The sequence below is a fragment of the Labeo rohita genome, chromosome 8, assembly GCF_022985175.1.
Source record: "Labeo rohita strain BAU-BD-2019 chromosome 8, IGBB_LRoh.1.0, whole genome shotgun sequence".
In the NCBI taxonomy this organism is placed as follows: domain Eukaryota; kingdom Metazoa; phylum Chordata; class Actinopteri; order Cypriniformes; family Cyprinidae; genus Labeo; species Labeo rohita.
This window is the reverse complement of record NC_066876.1, coordinates 19,277,669-19,302,918: the sequence shown is the minus strand read 5'-3', so window position 1 is coordinate 19,302,918 and position 25,250 is coordinate 19,277,669. Positions and strand designations below refer to the sequence as shown.

The 25,250-nt window shown below is 36.6% G+C and overlaps 1 protein-coding gene across 3 annotated transcripts; it reads left to right on the top strand.

The window, feature by feature from the left end:
* Positions 1-8,937: 8,937 nt before the first annotated feature.
* Positions 8,938-24,075, top strand: xpc (xeroderma pigmentosum, complementation group C). Of its 3 annotated transcripts, none has more exons than XM_051118104.1 (15): positions 8,938-9,421; positions 12,782-12,924; positions 15,597-15,851; positions 15,964-16,072; positions 16,238-16,322; positions 17,804-17,961; positions 18,287-18,407; positions 18,541-18,633; positions 18,725-19,510; positions 19,759-19,919; positions 21,275-21,356; positions 21,467-21,598; positions 22,512-22,681; positions 22,911-23,004; positions 23,221-24,075. In XM_051118104.1, exons 2-15 carry the CDS (start codon positions 12,828-12,830, stop codon positions 23,533-23,535), a joined length of 2,658 nt encoding a protein of 885 aa, XP_050974061.1. In that variant the 5' UTR covers positions 8,938-9,421; positions 12,782-12,827; the 3' UTR covers positions 23,536-24,075. The 3 variants fall into 3 exon arrangements, 2 of the variants coding, with proteins under 2 accessions (XP_050974061.1, XP_050974060.1); XM_051118103.1 differs by lacking the exon at positions 8,938-9,421 and adding an exon at positions 12,626-12,686; XR_007828333.1 differs by lacking the exon at positions 8,938-9,421 and having other exon boundaries at positions 12,693-12,924; positions 22,604-22,681; positions 23,221-23,270.
* The last annotated feature ends 1,175 nt before the right edge of the window (positions 24,076-25,250 follow it).

Below are 25,250 nucleotides of genomic sequence, written 5' to 3'. Positions count from 1 at the left end.
GGGATCGTTAAAAACTACTAATGTAAGTCCAGAATGAAGAGTCTCCACACAGACACATCCTGACCATTTCAGAGCTCAAAGTGTGAGGACAAATTGGCAATGCACTGTGTAGAAAACAAGATTTGCAATGTAATGGAAGTTGTGACAGATCTGTTTCTTCGTACTATACAGTGACATACAGTGCCTTGCAAAAGTATTCATACCCCTTCGTTTTTTTCCACGTTTTATGTTGCTGCCTTATGTTAAAACTGCTTTAAATACATTTTTTCCACATCAATCTACACTCCATACACCATAATGACAACGCAAAAACAGATTTGTGACAACTTTGCAAATTTATTAAAAGTAAAAAACTGAAATAAGTACATTGCATAAGTATTCATTCCCTTAATGCAGTATTTAGTTGAAGTCTTTTTGGTATGGTGCGACAATATTTGTACAACTGCATTTGACAGTTACTTTGCAATCTTCACCTTTCAAGCTCTGGCAGGTTGGATCGGGGCTGGAAGACATTTTCAAGTTTCTTCAGAAATGTTTGATTGATGTTCAAGCCCAGGCTGTGGCTGGGCCACTCAAGGACATTTACATTCTCTTTAAGCTACTCTTGCTGTATGCTTAGGGTCATTGTCCTGTGGGAAGGTGAACCTTCTGCCCAGTCTGAGGTTCTGAACGTTCTAGACTGGGTTTTCATTAAGGCTATTCCTATATATTGCAGGGTTGAGCTTTCCTTCTACTCTGAGTCTCTAGTCTCTCAGTCCCTGATGCTGAAAAACAGCCCCACAGCATGAGGCTGCAACCAGCATACTTTACTGTTGGGATGCTACTTTGCAGGTGATGAGCAGTGCCTGCTTTTATCCAAACATGATGCTTGGTATTGAGGTTCATCAAACCAGAATCTTGTTTCTCACAGTCTGGGAGCTCTTTAGGTGCACTGTTGCAAATACCAAGTGGGTTTTCATGTGTCTTAATTGAGGAGAGGTTTGAGTTTGGCCACACTGCCGTGAAGATCAGATTGGGGGAGTGTTTCTGTCATGTTTGTCCTTCTGTAGGTTTCTACCATCTGCATATATGATCATGGAGCTCAACTAGAGTGGCCATCAGCTTCTTGGTCACCAGTCTAACCAAGGCTCTTCTCCATCAGTTGCTCAGTTTGGCCAGGAGGCCAGCTCTAGGAGTCCTGGTTGTTTCAAACTTCTTCTATTATGGATAATGGAGGCTACATTCTTCTGAACCTTCAGTGCAGCAGAATTTTTTCTGAACTCTTCCCCAGATCTGCACCATGACACAGTCCTGTCTCTGAGCTCTACAGGCAGTTCTTTTGACCTCAGGGCTTGGTTTTTGCTCTGATATGCATTCCCAGCTGTTAGACCTTTTATTGAGAGGTGTGTGCGTTTCCAAATCATACACTTTCACATGAATTTGCCCCAGGTTACCTCCACTCTTAGTGTAGTAACATCTACAAGTGATATGAGTTCTCCTGAGTTAAATTTCAAATGTTTCAGAAAAGGGTATAAATGCTTATGCAATTGTATCATTTCAGTTTTTTATTTATAATAAATTAGCAAAGTTGTTACAAATCTGTTTTTTGCTTTTTCTTTATGGTGTATGGAGTGTTGACTGATGTGGAAAAAAGTTATTTAAAGCTGTTCAACATAAGGCTGAAAAATAACAAAACGTGAAAAAAAATGAAGGGGAGTGAATACTTTTGCAAGGCTCTGTACATTCGATTAAAACAGGTTACTGAGAAAGCTGATTGTGACAAGCTTAATATATATATAGATAAATGAAATTATCATTTCATGCCGACTTTAAAAGTATACTCATCAGCAATTCACTTCCATGGCAGTTGTAATTATTTTACATTTTTGCAAATTTGTGGCAAAATTTCATACAATTAGCATGTTTTTAAGATCCCTTACTCCCTTATGAGGGTTAGGTTTAGAGTTGGACCGTCATGCTTAGTTTGTTTTCTAAAAATTAAACATTTACATTCAGATTTAGCCACAAATTCAGAATTTATTCCCACTATTTATTACTTTGTGTTAATGTATTATTCATTAGCACAGTGTGTACAATTAGTGAATTAGTCCAATGTGACCACAATTTAACTAAAACAAGTGAACGAATTAGTACAGTTAAGATTGAACTAATACGAAAGTCTGATCTGATCTCATGACGAAAACATATCTGTGGGAACTTTTTCGCAAAATGCGAAATACATAGCACCATGTATGTTTCGTGACATATTCGATGTAAAATGTCCACTGAATGGCGCTAAAAATTGTTCGTTTTTTTCACAAAGCAGATGAACTTACATATGGTCACCGCAGTTCTGACTTGGAATGTCCGTTGAGTGACGCTATAACACTAATGCTCCGTGATGTTTTAAAATAACGCACCATTTTATTGTGAGTCATGTTCTTCACGGGGTTCGTACCCAAGGATTCTGCATCCAAATATGTGCCTGAGCTACCGGGCAAGCATGTTACATCCAGTATTATGCCCATTTTCGACCCCCTGCCAAATTAGTACCCTCTCTCGTTGAAACGCAACATGATTGCCTAATCCTAACCCCACGCTTAACTCTAATCCTACCAATACTAGGGGGTAATAAAAATTCGGCACAACACCGGAAAGCGAAATATTTGGAGCTATAATCATCACTGTGTACGACAGTGAGTACAAGTGCTCGCTGTTTTACCGCCTATATTGATCATTTATATTGGAAACTGCAGTGGTATGTGTTTTTTGGTATATGTATTTCGCCCCTTGTGAAAAAGTTTCCACAGGTACGTTTTCGTCATGAGATCAGGTAGGAATTAATATAGTTCAGCCACAATTTAACTAAAATGAGAGAATGAACTAGTATAATGTGGCTACAATTTAACTAAAATGAGGGAATGAATTACAAAGTAGTACAAGAACAAATTAATAAGTCGTTGGAATGAATTCATAATTTACAACCACCACCCACCAGTGTTGGGGGTAAGGCATTACAAGTAACATGAGTTACATAATCAGATTACAAAAGTAACTAGTAAAGTAATGGATTACTTTTTAATTTACAAGAAAATATGAGTTACTTTCGCAAATAAGTAACGCCAGTTACTTTTTTTCCAGATTTCAGTTGTCCTATCCCCAAGTAGAGAAAAATTAGGTTTAAGAGCAGATGCATTGTGTGCGCTGTGTGAACATGATGTTACTGTAGTCCTAGACTATATGAGAATGTGCATTTATGCATCTCACTTGCACAAAAACAGATTTAGTTTTCCTTAAAATAAATGAAGTTAAATCCAATCTCAGAATATGAACCAAACCTGCAATACATAAATATGTTAAATAACACGAATATCCTTTATGTATTTAATTCCATTTTATTAACCAGTGTCTTTGCTGCTGATATTTGATGAGCCAATTCAAACATCCTAATAAGCAACAATGACTTCAGATAAACATAACATTTAGCACGGGTATTTTTGTAGCCGTAGCCAACAATACATTGTATGAGTCAAAATCATTGATTTTTCTTTTATGCCAAATCATTAGGATATTAAGCAAAGATCATGTTCCATGAAGATATTTTGTAAATTCCCTACCGTAAATATATCAAAACTTAATTTTTGATTATTAATTTGCATTGCTAAGAACTTAATTTGGACAATTTTAAAGGTGATTTTCTCAATATTTTGATTTTTTTTTTTGCACCCTCAGATTGCAGATTTTCAAATAGTTGTGTCTTAACCAAATATTATCCTATCCTGACAAAGCATACATCAGTGGAATGCTTATTTATTCAGCTTTCAGATGATGTATCAATCTCAATTTTTAAAAATTGACATTTGTTTTACAGAGTGAAGAGTGAACTTGCTTCTCCTGCATCTTATTCTTAATGCAATCCAGAACAGCAGCAGCTGAAAGGTTTGTATGAGCGTGAATTTACATTTCCTTCAGCCTGAGGGAATGAAAGGGCTAAAAAAAAACACAAGCAAGCAGCAAAATTAGTTACTTTTTTAGGGAGTAATGCAATATTGTAATTGTAATTTTCTTTCCCCAACACTGATGGCCAGGATTTTTCTTCTCCAAACTTTTTTTTTTCACTAATAGTGCAGGGTTGTTGGCCAGGTCGTGGCCTTTGAAGTCTTTTTTGTTTCGTTTTTTCTCGATGTTATGTATTGAGCGTCATACATTTGCAGTTCAAAATCTTACCTCACTGAGCTCACAGCTGCTTTAAACACGAATTGCGATATCTACTGCTTCTACAGGGTCCGAGTAGACAGAGCTTTCCAAATGTTTCTGGATAAAACAAGATAAGAAACAGAGATTTCACCCTTGAGTGAATGAGGGGATCTAAGGAACTCAACCCTGACAGAAAACCTCTGAGAAATCTACAGCAGACGTTACCAACAGTCTCGCTCTGAATAAACGCACACCGATGGTTAGTTTCATCCATATAGTATTGCGTGGGTTGGGAGTGATTACTAAAACATAAAACATAAAGCTGATATAAAATTGAAAGTAGTGAAAATAGCGTTTAGATGTGTGTGCGTGTGTATGTGCAGGGGGTGGGAGGGGTTGCAGAGCTCTGTCAGAACTTCTCTTCCGCAGGCTGTCATGATCAAAGAGCGGTTGGACCCCCTATCAGACTCACACCTCATGCTCGCATATACACACAACTCAGCCAGCGGTTCACATCACACACACACACCGTGCTCAATTTACCCAGCCATCCATATCACAAGTATACACAGAGCTCTACACCTGCAATTACCTAAATAAATCACATCACAGTCACTAATTAAAGCGCGCAAGTGTGAGCGTGTTGTATAGATGCGTACGGTTGTGTTCTCATTTACTGCTGGCACTGGTCTAGCTGCTGATTCAGTGGTTCTAAAACTGTGAGTAGATGCTTATTTCAGCTGTGTTTGTGTGTTTGTGTTTGAGCGAGTGTGTTTCAGGTGCCATGCGTGTCTGTTTCCTGGTGTGTGCGTGTATGTGTGCCCATGTGTGGCGGCTGTTCTTTGTTAGGTAAATCCCAGTTGATTATGCAGTTCATTGTGTGGTTGTGCTGGTGCGGCGTCCAGAGAGCTGAGCGTGGAATTCTGACGGGGAGCCTCGCTGCAGACCAGATGACTCTCATGATTTTTTCCTGTCCCTCTTTTTGTTCCAACGGCCGACGCTGCTGTTCGCACAATCCCTCCGTCTAATCGCACATGCAGGTGTGCCCAACTTTCAGCTGCGAGAACTCAGGTAGTGTTTTCCACAACCACGCTCCTCTGCCTGGTAAACCGACAGATACCAAATTACTGATCAGCACTCTGTAAATATGGCTATTACAGAGGCTTGTCCTTCCCAGCAATTGCTTCCACTTGCATTTCTTTGGATTTGTTTGAATACTTACGAATGTTTCAAACACCTGCAGTCTTTGGCAGAACGATTTCGGGGGCATTCAAGCATGAAGCCTCTTAAACTATTCTCACTATTATCCTCAAAGAGATGCACAATTGTGTCTGGGCTCTTTTATCCTGCAGTCTTTATGGCAGAGTGTCTCTTGGGTGGATCAGTGTGTGATATTTCACATAGATATGTCACAGAGTTAAACGGTTAAAAAAAAAAAAAAACAATTTAAAAGATAGTAGATGGTGGTGATAGTAGTATCTTGTAATTGTGATTTTACAATTTATATCTTACAATGTGTCTTTATTTCAAATTTCATATTTTTAATGGCTTTACCAAATTAAATATTAATTACAAGATATACAATTAGAAGTCAGAAGTTTACATACAACTTGCAGAATCTGCAAAATATTAATTATATTTTATTAAAAAATAAGAGGTTCATAGAAAACGCATGTTATTTTTTATTTAGCGCTGACCCAAATAAGATATTTCACATATAAGATGTTTACATATAGTCAACAAGAGAAAAAATAATGAATTTTTAAAAATGACCTTATTAAAAAGTTTACATATACTGTGTTGTTACCTGAATGATCCACAGCTGTGTTTTTTTGTTTAGTGATAGTTGTTAATGAGTCCCTTGTTTGGTTTGTTCTAAACAGTTAAACTGCCCGCTATTTTTCAGAAAAGTCTTTCAGGTCACACAAATTCTTTTCTGGATTGCATTAAAAATAAGATGCAGGAGAAGCAAGTTCACTCTTCACTCTGTAAAACAAATGTCAATTTTTAAAAATTGAGATTGATACATCATCTGAAAGCTGAATAAATAAGCATTCCACTGATGTATGCTTTGTCAGGATAGGATAATATTTGGTTAAGACACAACTATTTGAAAATCTGCAAACCTTTTCCAACAATGACTGTATGATTTTGAGATCCATCTTTTCACAGTGGGGACAACTGAAACTGAGGGACTCGTATGCAACTATTACAGTAGGTTCAAATGCTCACTGATGCTTCAGAAGGAAAAACCATGCATTAAGAGCTGGGGGTGTAAACTTTTGAACTGAATGAAGATGTGTAGATTTTTCTTATTTTGCATAAATGTATATATTTTTTCATTTAGCACTGCCCTTCAGAAGCCACAGAAGATACTTAGATGTTTCCCAGAAGACAAAATAAGTTAAATTTACCATCATCTTCAAATTCCAAAAGTACCCCCGCCCCCCCAGCTCATAATGTGTCGTGTTTCCTTCTGAAGCATCAGTGAGCGTTTGAACCTTCTGTAATAATTGCATATGAGTCCCTCAGTTGTCCTCAGTGTGAAAAGATGGATCTCAAAATCATACAGTTATCACTGGAAAGAGTTCAAATACACAAAAATGCTTGTGGGACCTGAGTGACTTTTCTGAAGAACAGTAGTATTAAGAATCAAATGTATGTAAACTTTTGAACAGGGTCATTTTTATAAATTTTGCTATTTTTTCTATCTCTAAATTGAACTATTTGTTCTATTTTCTCTTGTGGACTATATGTAAATGTTTTTTTTTATGTGAAATATCTTATTCAGGTCAGTACTAAGTAAAAAAATATGCATTTTGTATGATCCCTCTTATTTTGATCAAATAATTAACATTTTGCAGATTCTGCAAGTGTAAACTTTTGACCTCAGCTGTACATTAACTCTTCATGAAAATCATCTAGTATTAAGATTTGTTGTGAGCTCAGTTGGCATTATGATAAAAAAGGAATCACATTTATCCACATTACAGGACTTTTTGATTTGTGAATAATAATAATAAATGACTGTGATAATAATAAATGATTAAATGAATTTGTGTAAAACACACATTAGACCAATAGTATTGGCCAAACGCTGATCCAACTAGACTAACCAAGTTGTCTGAACAAACATTTTCTTATTGAAGAATGTTACTGATTTGTTTAGAGCTTGCTAGCTCCCAGCATGCATTGCAGTATCAATGTTTTAGGATTATTTTTTGCTGCTATTTATTTTTATTTATGCTGCTATTTGTGACACCACCAGCATTTTTCTTGTGTTTTATTTAGAGATTTCTCTTACCCCAAAATGAAAATTGCAATAATTTACTCACTCCAGACCTGTATGACTTTCTTTTTTTCTGAGGAACATAAAAGAAGATATTCTGAGAATTTTTGGTCACAAAGACTTTTTCAGAATTTCTCTTTTTCTGATCCACAGAAGAAAGAAAGTCATACAGGTTTGGAATGACATGAAAGGTGAGAATAAAAGAATTTTTCGGTGAACTGTCCCTTTACAGATGCTTGTACAATACAAGATGCTTTCTTCTTCAGACGCACAAATTGCAAATTGTTTGAGTTTATTCAAACAGCTTATAAATGTATAATAATTAAGCTGTTATTTAAAAAAAAGGTGGTGCTACTTGATAATTTATTGACCACTTAGCTGAATTAAATGAGTTCTTTAGGATTCTAATAAAATTCTTAATGTTAGGAAGATGCATGCTCCTTCTCTTCTTCTTTTACTTTCTTTCTTTCTTTCTTTCTTTCTTTTTTTTTTTGCCCCCTAAGACCACTCACTTCAAAAAAGCATCAGGTTTATCCCAATTGGCAGTGGAAGTACGAGGCAGCCTCTTCCTGCCTCTGTGCCAACATAATTATTTTTTTCTGCAGGCACAATGCAAAACAACAAAAACAACAGCGGATGGAAGAAGAGTGACATCATTTGACATTTGCCTCGAATGGCTAAGCTACTATCGCCTGAAGAAAAGCAACCCTCTGCCTCCAAAAAACGCCTTCGACCCCATCTCTCCCTCCCTCTCCGCTCCACAGTGATGTGGCCCGCTCAGCTCAGGGGAGACAGCAGTGGAGGGGCAAGGAGAGAGAGGGCGCGAGGAAACGCGGTGGAATGTGCTGGAGAAGAGAAGGGGGGCAGTGAACCCTCCAAATGGCTGTGGAAGGGTTTTTTCCCCCCTTCTTCTTCTTCTTCTCTCAGTAGACACTTGGAGCTGTCTTTTGTCTCAAGGGTCTGAGTCTACAGTGTGTTGTTAGGACAACCAACAGGAACGGACGCCTGACAAAGTACAAAAAGGAGAACCACACACACACAGAGAGAGAGGGAGAGAGAGAGCAAGTGCAGGATGTCCTGGTGAGGTGTTCATTAGAATGAAGGAGCGAGGTGAAGGAGCCACACATACATACATACACGCATATTTTACGGCTCTCCCACTCCCAATGCCTCTCCTGTACTGTTAGAGGCAGAAAGAAACTGCTTTCTGGCGGTATTTGAAAAGAGGGTTAAAAAAGGCCCTATTCAGCGGCCGCAGCCCTTTATTAACACGCGCGCTTCTGTAACAGATGAGGGGGGAAAAATCCCCCGCGCGCACGGAGGTTGGTCTCGTGCTCAGGTATGATGTCCTTTCTGTTCTCGTTGCTCGCCTGCCATTGGTCGCCCCGGCTCCGGGGGAGGGGGCCTGTCCGCTCCCCCACCCCTCCTCGCGGCGGCCCCCTCGCCTCTGTCTGCGCGAGAGTGAATGGAGGAGCGCACAGCTGCACAACGCTGCTCAAACTCCGAGCGGCCCGACCGGCTGACTGACTGACTGACGCTGCTGTGCCCCGTGAAAGCGGCACTCTGATTGGGCGAGGCCACATCCACCTGCTGGCTCACAGTCGCTACTACCGACACCTATTCATGATCATCCGAACTGAGGCGCTGGAGCTGGAAACACGGGCTTTGGGCTCGGGATGACGTGTTCCGAGCCATGCTTTGGAATGAGGAATGCCGTTCCGCTAACTTTTCACCTCAGCCGCTTCCACGTCCTCTGGAGTCTGGAGCAGCCGGACAGACACTTTCACCGTTCATCATCTCTCTCCTGTCAGACTGCTGCGCCATGGCTCCTCTCATCCGGTCACTGATATTATCGATCAAGGGCTCCTCTGTCTATCTCTGTCTGACTCACTTATCTCTTACAGGGCAAACTCGAGAAAAATGAGGCGACGTCAAACTGTTAAAACAGAAAAGCAGGTACTAGTATGGCACGCAATTTTAACATTTATGCCGTAAAATTCACATTCTAATAGTGAGTAGGATACTGTATTATAGTGCATTTGATCAATAGCACTATTCATTCAATAGGTTCAACTGGCATATATATTCCAATACTGATTCTAATCTATTAAACTAGTCACTAGTAATTATTCTTTTTGTACTATTCAATTGTCATTGGTAACAAATAACACACTTTTTTTTGTGGTTTTTGTGGTTCAGATATTAACTATTTTTTTTCTTACGTTAACGTTATAATGTATTTCCAATTGATGATGGTGCTGATTCCAGTTTTACTAGTTTTACCTATTCATTATGTACTACTAGTTATTTTTTAGTTACTAGTTACTAGCCAGCTTGACTAGAACCTAATATACTAGTACCTACGAGACTTTTAAATCTTGCTAGTAATATTTTAATTGCAATATTAGTATTGCATTTAAAGTGAATTAGTTTTAATAGTAGTCTAATGTTTGCACTATTTATAACTGTTAAATAAAAAGCGATTGTAACTAGTGAGCTATCATGAATAAATGTTAATCCAGCTTGCCATAGTAGCCTACCAGTGTGTAGTGAACAGAAATGTTGCAGGAATGTCACACGGACGTTTCCAGTCGTTTCATCATCATGCGTTGGTCATTCTAATGTCATGTATGACATGGTGACGATTTGCGCTGCTAGTTTTTACGCACCGAACAGCACGTCAGCAGCCGAAGAACACAGCACGACCTTCATCGCGATTTATAGTTTTCCTTGTATAGGTTACTATGCGCTGTATTTGGTCTATTTTACAAGTTTTTGTATATTTTTTTTTTCAATGCAGAGTGGCTTGTCGGTTTGTAGCCTGCTCCTCCTGTTGCGCGTTTAGGTTGGAGAGAAAAGACTCAGTCGCCAGCGTTTTCCCGTTTTACTCTCAGACATCGCAATGGCTGGACAACAGGTGCATGTGCTGGAGATCCGTGTTATAAGCAATGTATCGACTGTTGCCATCAACCTCAAAATGCATCGGCTTGGCTACAAAAATGGAAATGTTAATCATTTAATTCACAAAGTCTGCGGTTTCTTCTCACACATTTGAAACCTAGCGCTATTTTTTAAGTTTAGGGATATGACGTTATTTTTGTCGATGTTGTATCGGAAAGATTGTCCTGTAATGGGCACAACGGTAGTGGTGACGACTATTGCAGTGCGATATAAGAGCACGGCAGCCTTGCAATGCCATACTCGCCCAGTGGAGGTCGCGCTACACTATAAAATTGAGAAAATGCGTTTGATGTGAATAGGCCGAATATAAGATTAGGCAGTTTCATTGTGTGTACATGCTTGAAAGACAACTCGCTCGTTGCTCTTTGCCCCGTATGGCTTTTTATTCCTATCTGAGAATGCTCAGGACTCATATAGGGATGGAAGCCATGCAGGGCTGGGGGACTGTGTCGTCATGGAGACTTGGTGCCCACAGCGTACTTTATATGCCAATCATGTGACACGCATACACCTGTCCTGGCATCGGTTTCGGGCACAGATGCCCATTGAGCCTGGCTGGCTGCAGGGAGAATATCTGATTCTGCTCTGCCAATCAAATCCACAGACGGTTCTCTGAAGTCTCACACTCGCACACACACACACTGGCTGGACATCTGCTGCAAAGTGACGCTAAAACAGCTGTTCATTTGCATCAGCACCACCAGGTACACACACATAGGCGTACACACACACAAAGTCAGGCCCAAATGTTAATGAACTTGACTGAATGAGGTTAATGTCCTTTATAATATAATTTTGAATATAAAAAACACAATATAGCACAGACTTCTTGTTTGTGTTATGGATGAAAAGCTAGTATCACAACACATGTGATACTAATACGATGTATGATGTCAATATATTTGAAACAGCCCACGCTGTTTATCATGTGTTCATCATGGCTCAAATCTTAACAAACGTAACAAGAAACCTTCAAATAATAAAAGAATAACTGTACAGTTGTCTGTGTGTTCATTTATTAATCCATATAACATAAAACGTGCTGTCAAATGATTAATCGCGATTAATCGCATCCAAAATAAAAGTTTTTGCTTGCATAATATAGGCTATGTGTGTGTAATGTGTATATTTATTACATATATTAATACACACACATGCATGTATATGTTTAGGGAAAATGTATTTATATATCATATAAATTACATGAATATAAATATATGCATGTGAATACAAGGAAATATTTTGAAAATACATACTGTATGCGTGTGTATTTATATATACGTAATTACACAGTAAACCTACATATATTATGAAACTTTATTTTGGATGCAATTAATCGTGATTAATCACTTGACAGTACAATAAAACGAAAAAAAGCCATCATGAAATCAAAAGAAAATATTTATTTTAAGAAAATGAAACATATTTTAAGAACCATTAGGAATTTTTTGACATTATTTTATGGTAACAGACACTTCCCCCAAAAATATCTACTGTAATGTGTCTAGATGTTATACTTCAAGTTTTATTTGTAATTTCCATTCTCAAAAGTGCTATATTCTTATTATAGTGCAGTAACCCTTTTTAATTAAAATTAGCATAAAATAAAGGTAGTGCAACAAACTAACAAGTATTTTGCACATTACAGTACGTGAAAATAAGCTGTTCTGCATTTGCATTTGACAGTATTATCCACTTATACACATGTACTAACCAAATATTAGTTCAAGCTAATCATAATTACAATAGTAAAAATTACCATATTTATCCGAACTATCCACCTTTTTCTCCCCGTAAGAGTGGGCGCTGCCATTTGTAAATGTTATTGGTCAGGCTTCCGGTCTCATACGCCTCCAGCTATTTTTAGCTGTACAAAACAGCTTGTTTTGCTGCTCGATATTGCAAATTGGTGTGCCTTACTATATTATTTTAATGTATTATCTTAATTATGAACACATTGGTTTGTAGAGCAAACAGTTTTACCGTTTACTGCATGCTGTTATTCTTCTCGCTACATATCTATGCTTGCTTAGGTGGACTGTGGTAGTCAGAGCTATATATATTATCGTCACCAACCGAAATGTTAATACTATATATGTATATATATATGATGATTACAGTAAAAAAAACTTGTACGACAACGCCTCCTAGCGTTTAAATAATCACATTACCCAGAATACTACTCATTCTTTAGCAGAGGCGGATGTGACGTATACGGATCCCCTGCATCCGAAGTGCATGCTTTTCGGTGTTATGAAAGGTGGGAGGTGATTTTGTTGGGTAACAGTGGTCTTTAGGTTACATTACATAAGTTGACGTGTAATGCAAGTCTCTTTGTTTCTCTGAATACACCAGAGTTCATTTATCCTGAAACTATCGGCGATCTCTCAGCAGCAGAAGAATGGCAAAGAGAAAAGAGACACAGCAGAAAACCGACACAAAGAAGCCGAAGCAGATTGCAAAGAAGAAACCGGCATCCAAAACACAGAAAACCAAAGGTATCTGTGCTGCATAAAATACACCTTGTCTGGCTGATGCTCAAACCTAGAATCAAAACTAGTCGCTGAGTTCAAATGCAGCTGAACAGTTAAATAATGAACTGTAATAGTGAATGTAGTGCACGGTTGATGCAGACAGCTGCGGTGTGCAGGTGTTAAGTAACTCTCGCTTGAGTTCTCTTGTGTAGTTTGTTATGAACTGGTGCACTTTAAATGAAAACAGCCCCTCTTGTCAGTTCATTGTTTGTGTCATGAATGTATGACATGATTGTGGGCGTGTCAAGCGTACATATTTGGGATCAAATGTGTGTTTTGGGTGCTTTAGTGTGAATTTTTAATGCCAAGAACCCCCCCAAAAATGATGCTCCTATTGTGACAGAAATTATTAAAGTAATACATATTTTATGTATCATATGAGATCCTGGACCACAATATTTTGATTTTTTTGCACCCTCAGATTCCAGATTTTCAAATAGATTTTCAAATAGTTCCTAACAAACTATACATAAACGGAAATCTTATTTATTCAGCTTTCAGATGATGTATATATCTCAATTTTGAAAAATTTACCCTTATGACTGGTTTTGTGGTCCATGGCCTCATATATACTGTGTATATAAAGCAGTGTTATTTTAGTATCATATGATACTATTGCTATTTTCATATATACATTTTCATTGTAACTTTAAATAAATATTAAGAATTTTGTTGTGTCTTTTTAAGTAGTTGTTTCTTTTAAGTAGTGTTTATACAAAAGTATGTCATTTTATTATTTTTTTTAATTTCTGGTTTAGTTATTTTAGCACATCAAATTAAACTAAATGAATATGAGAAATATTGCCTTGGTAACTAGCTGAGATTTTTTTTATTCTTATTCCACTGCATGTTTATATTATTTCAAGTAATAAAAGTGTTTTGTTTTATGGTTTTAGTTTTAGTTAACTATAATACTCATGCAAATGAGATAAATATTAAATACACTGCTGCTAAAAAGTTTGGGATCAGTAAGATTTTTAATGTTCTTTAAAGAAGTCTTTTCTGCTCACCAAGGCTGCGTTTATCTGGTTAAAAATACAAAAAAAAAAAATAGTAACATTGTGAAATATTATTGCGATTTAAAATTGTAGTTTTCTGTTTGATTATACTTTAAAATAGATATATTCCTGTGGTGAAAAGGTGAACTTTCAGCATAATTACTCCAGTCTTCAGTGTCACATGATTCTTCATCCATTCTGACATGCTGATTTATTACCAATGTTGGAAACAGTTGTGCTGCTTAATTATTTTTTTTTTCAGCCTGTGATAGTTTTTTCAGGATTCTTTGTTGAATAAAACATTATAAAAAACAGCATTTATTTAAAATGGAAATCTTAGCCAACTATATACACTACTGTTCGAAGTTTTTTTTTTATTTCTTTCTTTGAAAGAAATTAATACTTTTATTCACCAAGGATGTGTTAAATTGATAAAAAGTGATAGTAAATACTTATATTGTTAGAAAAGATTTCTATTTTGAATAAATCCTGTTCTTTTTAACTTTTTGTTTATCAAAGAATCCTGGAAAAAGTATCATGGGTTCCAAAAAAAATATTAAGCTGCACAACTGTTTCCAACATTGATGATAAATCAGCATATTTGAATGATTTCTGACGTAATGGGCTGGAGAAATGGCTCATGAAATTTCAGCTTTGCATCACATGAATAAATTCTATTTTAAAGTATATTAAAATAGAAAACTCGTATTTTAAATTGCAATCATATTTAATAATAATATTTCGTAATATTACTTTTAATGTATTTTTGATTAAGTAAATACAACTATGATGAGCATAAGAGACAATTTAGCATAGATAATATTTTATAACATATATACACTGCCCTCCAAAAGTTTGGAAACACCCTAGAAAAGTGGGGTTTTGGACAATATTGGCATGAATCCTTTTTAATTTGTGATAATTTTGCACTGAGAAGGAACAACACAAACTACGAAAACATATTTTCTTACATAAACAGTTTATACATAGAAAAATTTAAATTTTAGACATATCAAAATATCCACCGTTAGCAGTTATTACAGCTCTGCATAATCTGGGCCTTAATTCATTGTATTCTAAACTTAATTGGCAATCAATTGTTGAAGCTATTAAGGTGTGCTGACCCAAAAATCTTTTAAAAACCTGGGCCAAGTTTAAACCACTATCCAGGCATCACAGCTGGCAAAGGGGCATGTCTGATTTTGACATGTATATATTGCCATTATTATGTAATCAAAATGAAATTTATTATTGCTGGTCTTCAGTGATAATGTCAAGTTACTTTAATGTATTTGCACCAAAAAAATGATAAGGATTTATGCTGATATTATCCAAATCCACACTTTGCCAGGGGTGTTTACAAACTTTTGGAGGGCAGTGTATGTTACTGATGTTATTCAATGTTTATGTTAATTATTTGCAAGTAAAACGTGCCGGCATGATGCGACATGTATAAATTCTTCTTGGCATTGCAGAGAAGGCCATATAGAGATTTATTTTATACTGTTGAAAATTCTCAATTAAATAAAACAATGTTGTTAATTTTAATAATGAAAGAGTAATAATTCTGTATAAATGAATGATCTGCTATCAATGCTGAATGTTCTGCTCTCATCATGACTTGTTTGTTTGTTTCAGAAAATAGTAAAGTGGACAAAAACAACCGCAAAAACTCAAAGGTAGCATCTCGTGCGTCCAGAAAGGTAAAAGCTTCCTCTGATGAGAGGACAAGCAAATACTTCCAGGAAAGTGAAGTTAAAACTGAAGAGCCAGAGGACATGAGTGACCACAGTGAGGAGATGAGCCCCAAGCTCATAGAGCACTCATCACCATCAAAACAAGTCAAAGACGAGGAAGAGAGTGAAGATGAGGAGGACTGGGAGGAAGTGGAAGGTACATAGTTTAGATTCAGTATCACAAGTGAGTAACTGTCATCTATGCTCTCATGTTTTTCACCACTTATGCACACTGACAGTACCCTGTTTTGAACTGTGTGCTTTCTCAGAAATGGCCGAACCGCTGGGTCCTGTGAACTCGACTGAACTGGCAGTTGTGTCAAAACCTGTGGAGATTGAGATCGAGACTCCAGACATGGCTCGCAAGAGGCAGAGGAAGTGAGTGTTTGTGATAGAGAGTTTAACGAAGGGCAGATTGCCAAGCAATGAAATTCTTTAGTGCGGTAAATGCCCACAAGATAGTTGCAGTCGCGTTCATAAGAGAAGCAGTGATGGTCAGACAGATAACGAGGAAAATCGTAACACCATGACAACTGTTTCCAGGGAGAAAAGAAAAGCAGAGTTTGAAACTTACCTGCGTCGAATGATGAAACGATTTAACAAGGACGTGTTGGTGGATACCCACAAGGTATGTGTGTGTATTTCTGTTGTAGTTTTTATTTCCAGCTAAATCAACTAAATATACACATAACATTCAAAGGTTTGGGGTTGATTCAATTTTTTAGAAGTCTTTTATGCTCACCAAGGTTTCATTTATTTGAAATATATTAAAAAATGTTTGGGATCAGTAGGATTTCTAAAAGTAATATTGTGAAATGTGACCCTGGACCTGCACAAAACCAGTCATAAGGGTCAATACTACATCACCTAAAAGCTGAATAAATAAGCTTTGATTGATGTATGGTTTGTTAGGATGGGACAATATTTGGCCAGGATACAACTATTTGAAAATCTGGAATCTGAGGGTGCAAAAAAATCAAAATATTGAGAAAATCACCTTTAGGGTTGTTCAAATGAAGTTCTTAGCAATGCATATTACTAATCAAAAATTAACTTTTGATATATTCACGGTAGGAAATTTACAAAATATCTTCATGTAACATGATCTTTACTTAATATCCTAAGTGATATTTTTGGCATAAAAGAAAAATTGATCATTTTGATCCATACAATGAATTGTTGGCTATTGCTACAAATATTCCTGTGCTACTTAAGACTGGCTTTGTGATACTTTAAAATGTAATTTATTCCTGTGATACAAAGCTGAATTTTCAGCATCATTACTCCAGTTGTCAGTGTCACATGATCCTTTAGAAATTATTCTAATATGATGATTTATTCTTCTTAATATTATTGCTTCTTAATATTTTTTTGGACACTGATACTTTTTTCAGGATTCTTTGATGAATAACGTTAAAAAGCATTTATTTAAAATAGAAATCTTTTGTAACAGTATACACTACCGTTCAAAGTTTGGGGTCAGTACATATTTTTCTTTCTTTCTTTCTTTGAAATAAATTAATACTTTTATTCAGCAAGGTTGTGTGAAATTGATAAAAAGTGATAGTAAAGACTTAGTAAAGAAAAAAATCTATTTTGAACTTTTTATTCATCAAAGAATCCTGAAAAAAGTATCACAAGGTTCCAAAAAAATATTAAGCAGCACAGCTGTTTCCAACATTGATAATAAATCAGCATATTAGAATGATTTCTGAAGGATGTTTTGACACTGAAAACTAGAGTAATAGTTGATGAAAATTTAGCTTTGCATCACAGAAATAAATTCTATTTTAAAGTATAGTAAAATAGAGAACTGCTATTTTAAATTGCAGTAATATTTAATATTTTTTTTCTGTATGTTTGATCAAATAAATAAAACTGATGAGCTAAGAGACTTCTTTAAATAATAAAACATTAAAAATCCTACTGATTCCAAAGTTTTTAACAGCAGTGTGTATAGTTAAATAAAACTTATTACAAATAACTCTTAACTTTTTTTAACAAATCATAAAACGTAATGTATTGTATCTGTGTTTAATGCAATAATAGTATTTTTTTTATTGCTTGTATTGTACTGGTGTATGATTTCTCATTTATTCTGTCAAACAGGTCCACCTGCTTTGCTTGTTGGCCAGCGGTGTGTTCCGAAACAGACTGTGCTGTGAGCCTGACCTGTTAGCTCTCGCTTTGTCAATACTGCCTGCCCATTTTACCACACTTGCCAAGAAACGCACAAACAGTGGCTTCCTGGAAGGGATTCTCAAATGGTAAACCTGATTTGTCTTCTTGCGAGTATTCCACTTGTTTAATTAAAGCGATCAGTATGTCAATATTTACTCATCCTCATGTTGTTTCAAAAGTATATGATTGTATTTTTCTTCTGTGGATCACAAAAGAAGATATTTTGAGAAATGTCTTAGTATTTGTCAGTACAATGGAGGTCAGTGAACTCTGATTGGTTGTTGAATGTTGATTTGGTTACCAACATTCTTCAAAATATATTCTTTTGTGTTCCAAATAAGAAAACGTCATACAGGCTTGGAACCATATGAGGGTGAGTATCATAAGATTCACAATTTAAAATAATCACAGGTTTCAAGCAACGTTCACATTAAACCCGGCCTTACCTGAGGAGAAAGGGGTGGATTTGAGGACGGTGCTGGAAAAGCGAATTGACTGTTTATCAGCAAGGGACCATGAGGAGATGACCTATGTGAGGGAGATTTCACTTTGTATTAAAAAAATATATATTTTTTTTTTTGTGTCTCCTAACCCCAGACTTTTGAATAGTAGCGTTATGTTCTTTAACCAAGTTTGGTTCTGACCTGTGATTTCGCTTCCCGTAGCTGTTCTTATTGGTGCTGCGGTCATTGCGAATCTTCTGCCGGTTGGTTCTATCACTGCAACCTCTTCCTCTGAAGCCGCCGCCTGCCAGCAAGGTGACATTTGGATTATTTTTATGTAACTTTTTCTTGTGTACAAATGATTACTTTGTGTTTTTAATGGACCGAGCATGTTTATTGTTATTAGAACAAGACCACGCCTACCAAGAGCTCTTCAGAAAAAGATCAGTCTGAGAAATCCTCCCCGGAGCCCAAGATATCTCCTGGATCCAAACGTCCTTCATCAGCCCGTAAAGCTGCTGTAAAAGAGGAAAGAGGCGGAAAGAGAAAGAAAAAGAAAGAGGAAGGTGAAGAGAAAGAGGCAGCAGGAGGACAGAAACCCAAAAACAGCAGAAGAAGAAGTGTAGCCTCAAAAGTGTCGTACAAAGAAGTCAGCAGCGAGGAGGAGGAGGACCAGAGTGAGGAAGAGTTTCAGCCATCCAATGAGGACAACAGTGAAGACTCTGACGGGGCCATGAAAGTATGCAGAAAGTCAAAGGTGAAAGGAAAAGGTCGGGCTCCTCGGAGGGCGAGCAAGGTTAAACAGGAGGAGGAAAGCGAAGAGGAGGAAGAGGAGGAGGAGGAGGAGGAAGAAGAAGAGAAGGAGGTGAAGAAACAACGACGTAAAAGAAAGGAGGGAAAAGGGGTGGATGAGTGGTTGGAGGTTTATTTGGAGAGTGCTGGGCAGTGGGTGTGTGTCGATGTGGATCAAGGTGTTGGCCAACCGCAGCTATGCTCCGATCAGGCCACTCATCCGATAACTTACGTGGTGGGTGTTGATGACGAAGGGTACCTGAAAGATCTTAGCAGCAGGTATGACCCCACATGGCTGACGGCTTCGCGTAGACGCCGCGTCGACTCAGAATGGTGGGAGGAGACTATGGAGCTCTACAAGTCTCCAGATACTGAAAGAGGACAGAAGGAGGATCAGGAGGTAGGTGTGCACTTACACTTCTGTTCATAACTTTGGAGTCAGTAAGAATTTTTTTTTTTTTAAGAAATTACTTTTAGTCAATAAGGACACATTAAATTGATCAAATACAACTTTTTATTTATATAAAAGAATCTGTATTTTTGATCATGTAAATGCAGCTTTGATGACCATAAGAGACATCTTTCTAATCTTACTGATCCTTTTTGAGTGGTAGTGCATTAAGACTCATCTGTGCTCCTCATCCACAGATGCAGGCAAAGTTATTAGACAAGCCGTTGCCGACATCCATTGCAGAATACAAGAACCATCCGTTGTACGCTCTAAAGAGGCATTTGCTAAAATACGAGGCCTTCTACCCTGCTACAGCTGCTGTCCTGGGGTACTGCAGAGGAGAGCCAGTTTACTCACGGTAAACTCTATATAGTTTGTTGGATATAAGAATATACAGTTGAGGTCGAAAGTTTACATACACCTTGGAGAATCTTAAAAATGTTAATTATTTTAACAAAATAAGAGGGAGATCCATCTTTTCTCACTGAGGACAACTGAGGGACTCATATTCAACTATCACAGAAGGTTCAAATGCTCACTGATACTTCAGAAGGAAAACTTTTGAACAGAAAACTTTTGAACAGAATGAAGATGGGTACATTTTTCTTATGTTGCCTAAATATTATATTTATTTTTCATTTAATATTGCCCTTCAGAAGCTACAGAAGATACTTGCATGTTTCCCAGAAGACAATATAAGTTACATTTACCCTGATCTTCAAATTCCAAAAGTTTTCACGCCCTGGCTCTTAATGAATTGTGTTTCTTCCAGGAGCATCAGCGAGCGTTTGAAGCTTCTGTAATAGCTACATATGAGTCCCTCAGTTGTCCTCAGTGTGAAAAGAAGGAACTCAAAATCATACAGTCATTGTTGGAAAGGGTTCAGATACACAAAAATGCTGAAAAACCAAAGAATATGTGGAACCTGAAGGATTTTTCTTAAGAATAGCGGACAGTTTAACTGTCCAGGACAAACAAGGGACTCACGAACAACAATCACTAAAAAAAAACAAAAAAAAACAGCTGTGGATCATTCAGGTAACAACATAGTATTAAGAATCAAGTGTATGTAAACTTTTGAATAGGCTCATTTTTATAAATTCAACTATTATTTTCTCTTGTGGACTATATGTAAACGTCTTTTATGTGAAATATCTTATTCAGGTCAGTACTAAATAAAAAAGAACATGCATTTTGTAGATTCTGGCCTCAACTGTATGGCGCCACAACATTATTATGTTCAGTATAAATGATAAATGAAAAATTGTTTGCAAATCTGCTTTAGAAGAAACATACTGTTATATTATTTTTTTTTAACATTTTATTTTTTTAACATTTACTTTTATTCAGTGTTTAGTAATTTATGTACTCTTGTCTTTTAAGTTATTTTAAACATATTTCTGTCTTTAATTCATTTATTATTTAGTTTTTTTTAGTGCTTCTAATATTCGTGTAAGCTTTTATGTTTGTATTTTTCTAATGTTCATATTTTTTTTTTCACCTGTATTGAAATTACTGAAAACATTTTTAATAGTTTTAGTTAACAATAAGAATGTCAGTGAGTGTCAGATAATGGCAAATGTGATCAAAACCATTATAAAACCATTCTGCACATACATTATTTTCTTATTCTGTTGATGTTGCCCAAATTGGAGACATTAGAACAAATAGAAATGCAGACCATTTGTGTTTATGATGTTCATTTATTTTTAGAGACTGTGTGCACACGCTCCATTCTAGAGATACCTGGCTGAAGGAAGCAAGAACCGTTCGACTAGGAGAGGAGCCATACAAAGTCTGTTCTAATCATGATTTAATTATTTTTCCCCTTTTTCACATGCACTTGACCTTTTTACAATAAATGACATGACTTCTAGCTAATTTTTTAAAGCTAATGTTTGTCAGATGGTGCTTGGTTTTTCCAACCGATCTCGTAAAGCCAGGATGATGTCCGAGCAGAAAGATGTCAAAGATCTGCCTCTCTTTGGAGTCTGGCAAACTGAAGAGTACCAGCCTCCAATCGCCGTTGATGGCAAAGTGAGTTCAAATTATTTTAATAGTTTAGTTCACTTACAGAAAAAAAAATTCTGATAATTTACTCACCCCCATGTCATCCAAGATGTTCAAGTCTTTCTTTCTTCAGTAGAAAAGAAATTAAGGTTTTTGAGGTAAACATTCTAGGATTTTTCTCCATATAGTAGATTTAAATGGTGCCCAACAGTTTGAAGGTCCAAATTGCAATTTCAGGGCAGCTTTAAAATGAAACAATCAGTCATTTTCTATATACTTTTTAACCACAAATGCTCATCTTGCACTAGCTCTGCACTGTGCAACTACACACACACACATTACATAGTCACATTGGAAAGGTTCCTCTGTTCATCTGTGCAAATCAGTTCAAAAATGGTAGCAATAAGCTCCAACTTTAAAATCGTCCAGCATCGTTGTTTTACCTTTTTTTTCAAAGGGGGTTTTCCTTTTTTGCATGTTTGCTTTGTAAACACTAAGTCGGTACTTCCAACTACGTCACACATGCATAACTTCGTAATGTGTGAAGTCGAGCTAGTGCAAGATGAGCATTTGTGGGGTTTTTTTAGAAAGTAACCAATCGTTTCGCTAGATAAGACACTTATTCCTCGGCTGGGATCGTGTAGAACCCTTTGAAGCTGCAGTGAAACTGCAATTTGGACCTTCAGCCCTTTGGCAAGCATTGAAATCCACTATATGGAGAAAGATCCTGGAATGTTTTCCTTAAAAACTATCATTTCTTTTCGACCGAAGAAAGAAAAAGATATGAACATCTTGGATCACATATGAGTGTGTAAATAATAAAGACATTTTTATTTTGGAAGTGAACTAATCCTTTAATAATGTTGGTTAAATTTAATGAACATATTTGAGTAAGATGCTGGCGTGCTGATCTAAATTTATATGTGTGCGGATGTTTCAGGTGCCACGAAATGAGTTTGGGAACGTATACATGTTTAAGTCATGCATGTTACCAGTTGGATGTGTTCACCTTCATTTGCCAAATCTACACAGAGTGGCTCGAAAACTGAACATAGACTGTGCTGCAGCAGTGACGGGTTTTGATTACCATTGTGGATTTGCACATGCAGTGTAAGTTTGAGCGTCTTTATCTGTTTGCAATAACATGTCCCAACCAGGTGGAATTTGATAAAGGCTATCTCTTTCCATGTACGTGTTTTGTCCAGCCACGACTGTCATGTTCCACAGCAGTTTCACATTCAGTGATTGAATAGTGTGCTTATTTGGTACATAATGTACATATAAATGTATGAAGGTGTTTCTGTAAAATCTAAAATTTGATTGGCTCAATATATTTCAGTAACGATGGCTATATTGTCTGCGAGGAACACCAAGAAATCCTGAAAGCAGCCTGGGAAAATGAGCAAGATATCCAGCAAAAGAAAGAACAAGAGGTGTGTTGATTTCTTGCATCTATCGAAGTTCTTTCTCAGTCAGTAATGTTGTCTTTCACAACAGCATCACCATCTAAAACTCTCTAGTGTTACAAAAATGTCAGCTTTATTTAACACTGAAGCAGTGTTTTAGCTAGGAAATAGTATTATGATTTTAGAGTGAACAATTTGTGTTTTGTAAATATTATGGTGACCACTTTTTAAATTTTTTAACAGAAACGTGAGAAGCGTGCAGTGGCTAACTGGACTCTGCTGGTCAAAGGCCTGTTGATAAAAGAGAGGCTGAAGCGTCGCTATGGTCAACAGGGGCTGGCATCAGGGGCGGGGCTTACGCAAGGAAAAGAAGGTGGGGCTGAAGGACTGTCCTCAGATGAGGAGGAAGAGGGCGGGGCTCAGACAGCTCCACCCTCTCTAGCTACATCATGGCCGCAGAACAGGCAAGAGGAACAAGAGGAAAAGATCGTTAGGCGTGTAACTAGACGAGAAAAACGTGGAGAGGAGAAACATCTCTTCCCTTTTGAAAAAGTTTGATTAAATTGGCTCCTTACTATTTCACTTTCCTTATCCTCCTTTTTATATGCATTTATAAGCATGTATTGTCTGTAACTGTGAGCTCTACTGTACATCGTTAGCCCCAACCATTTTATAACTGAAATAGCTGCATATGCAGGGAATTTTGAAAATGTCAAACATTTGTTCATTTTCATTTTCAGACTGTATATTTGTTTTTGTATCAAAATAACATATTTTTATAGAACATGCTGTTGAAAAAACATCCAAATAAACAAATGCTATGTTGCAGCTTTTTGGGTCTGTGAATTATGAGTTCCAAAAATGTCTTTCTCTTCTTCTAGGTGTCATCTGGTCATGCACACAGTAGTATTTTTGTCTATTATCTGGGAAAACAAATTCAGTTTGGAGGTATCTTGACACCAGGTTATAGAGTTCATATATTAGCACATTATTTACCATTTTAAACTCCGCTTTAAATAACTTCAGTTACTATTAAAGTTGCATTGAAAGAGAAAGAGCTTCATGTTTCCAAATCTTTTGATCATGTATATCAGAGTGTAATGGGTTGGTTGGGGACTTGGTTCTATTCAGCGTTTTGCTGGATTTTGAATAAGGAAAAATTATGTATTAAAAGCCAGGGGTGTAAACTTTTGAATGGAATGAGGATGTGTACGTTTTTCTTATTTTGCCTAAATATCGGGGTTTTTTTTCATTTAGTACTGCCCTTCAGAAGCTACAGAAGAAAGTAACATGTTTCCCAGAAGACAAAATAAGTCAATTTACCCTGATCCTCAAATTCAAAAAGTTTTCACCCTCCAACTCTTAATGCATCGTTTTCCCTTCTGAAGCATCAGTGAGCTTTGTAACCTTCTGTAATAGTTGCATTCGTGTCCCTTAGTTGTCCTCAGTGTGAAAATATGGATCTTAAAATCATATAGTCGTTGGAAAGGGTTAAAATACACAAAAATGCTGAAAAACAAAAGAATTTGTTGGACCTGAAGGACTTTTCTGAAGAACAGCAGTTAGTTTAACTGTTCAGGACAAACAAGGGACTCATGAACAACTATCACTAAACAAACAAAAAAACACAGCTGTGGATCATTCAGATAACAACTCAGAATGAAGAATTAAGTGTATGTAAACTTTTGAACAGGGTAATTTTTATAAAATCGATAACATGCATTTTGTATGATCCCTCTTATTTTGGTAAAATAATTAGCATTTAGCAGATTCTTCAAGGTGTGTGTAAACGTTTGACTTCAACTGTATATTCTGCCATTCAAAAGTTTGGGATTCATTTTTTAATGCTTTTTTAAAAGTCTGTTATGCTCATAAAGGGTGTGTTTATTTGATTTAAAATACAGAAAAATCAGTAATATAGTGAAATATTATTGCAATGTAAAATAGTGATTATCTACTTTAATATACTTTAAAATAGAATTTATTCCTGTGATGCAAATCTGAATTTTCAGCATCATTACTCCAGTCTTCAGTGTCACATGATCCTTCAGAAATCACTCTATTATGCTGATTTATCATCAATGTTGGAAACAGTTGTGCTGCTTAATGTTTTTGTAACCTGTGATACTTTTTTCAGGATTCTTTCCTAAATAAAACGTTAAAAATAACAGCAGCTCTAAGAGAAATTAATGTTAAATTAATAAAAGGTGATACTAAAGACATATATACTATTTTGAATAAATGCTGCTCTTCTTAACATTACCATCGTTCTA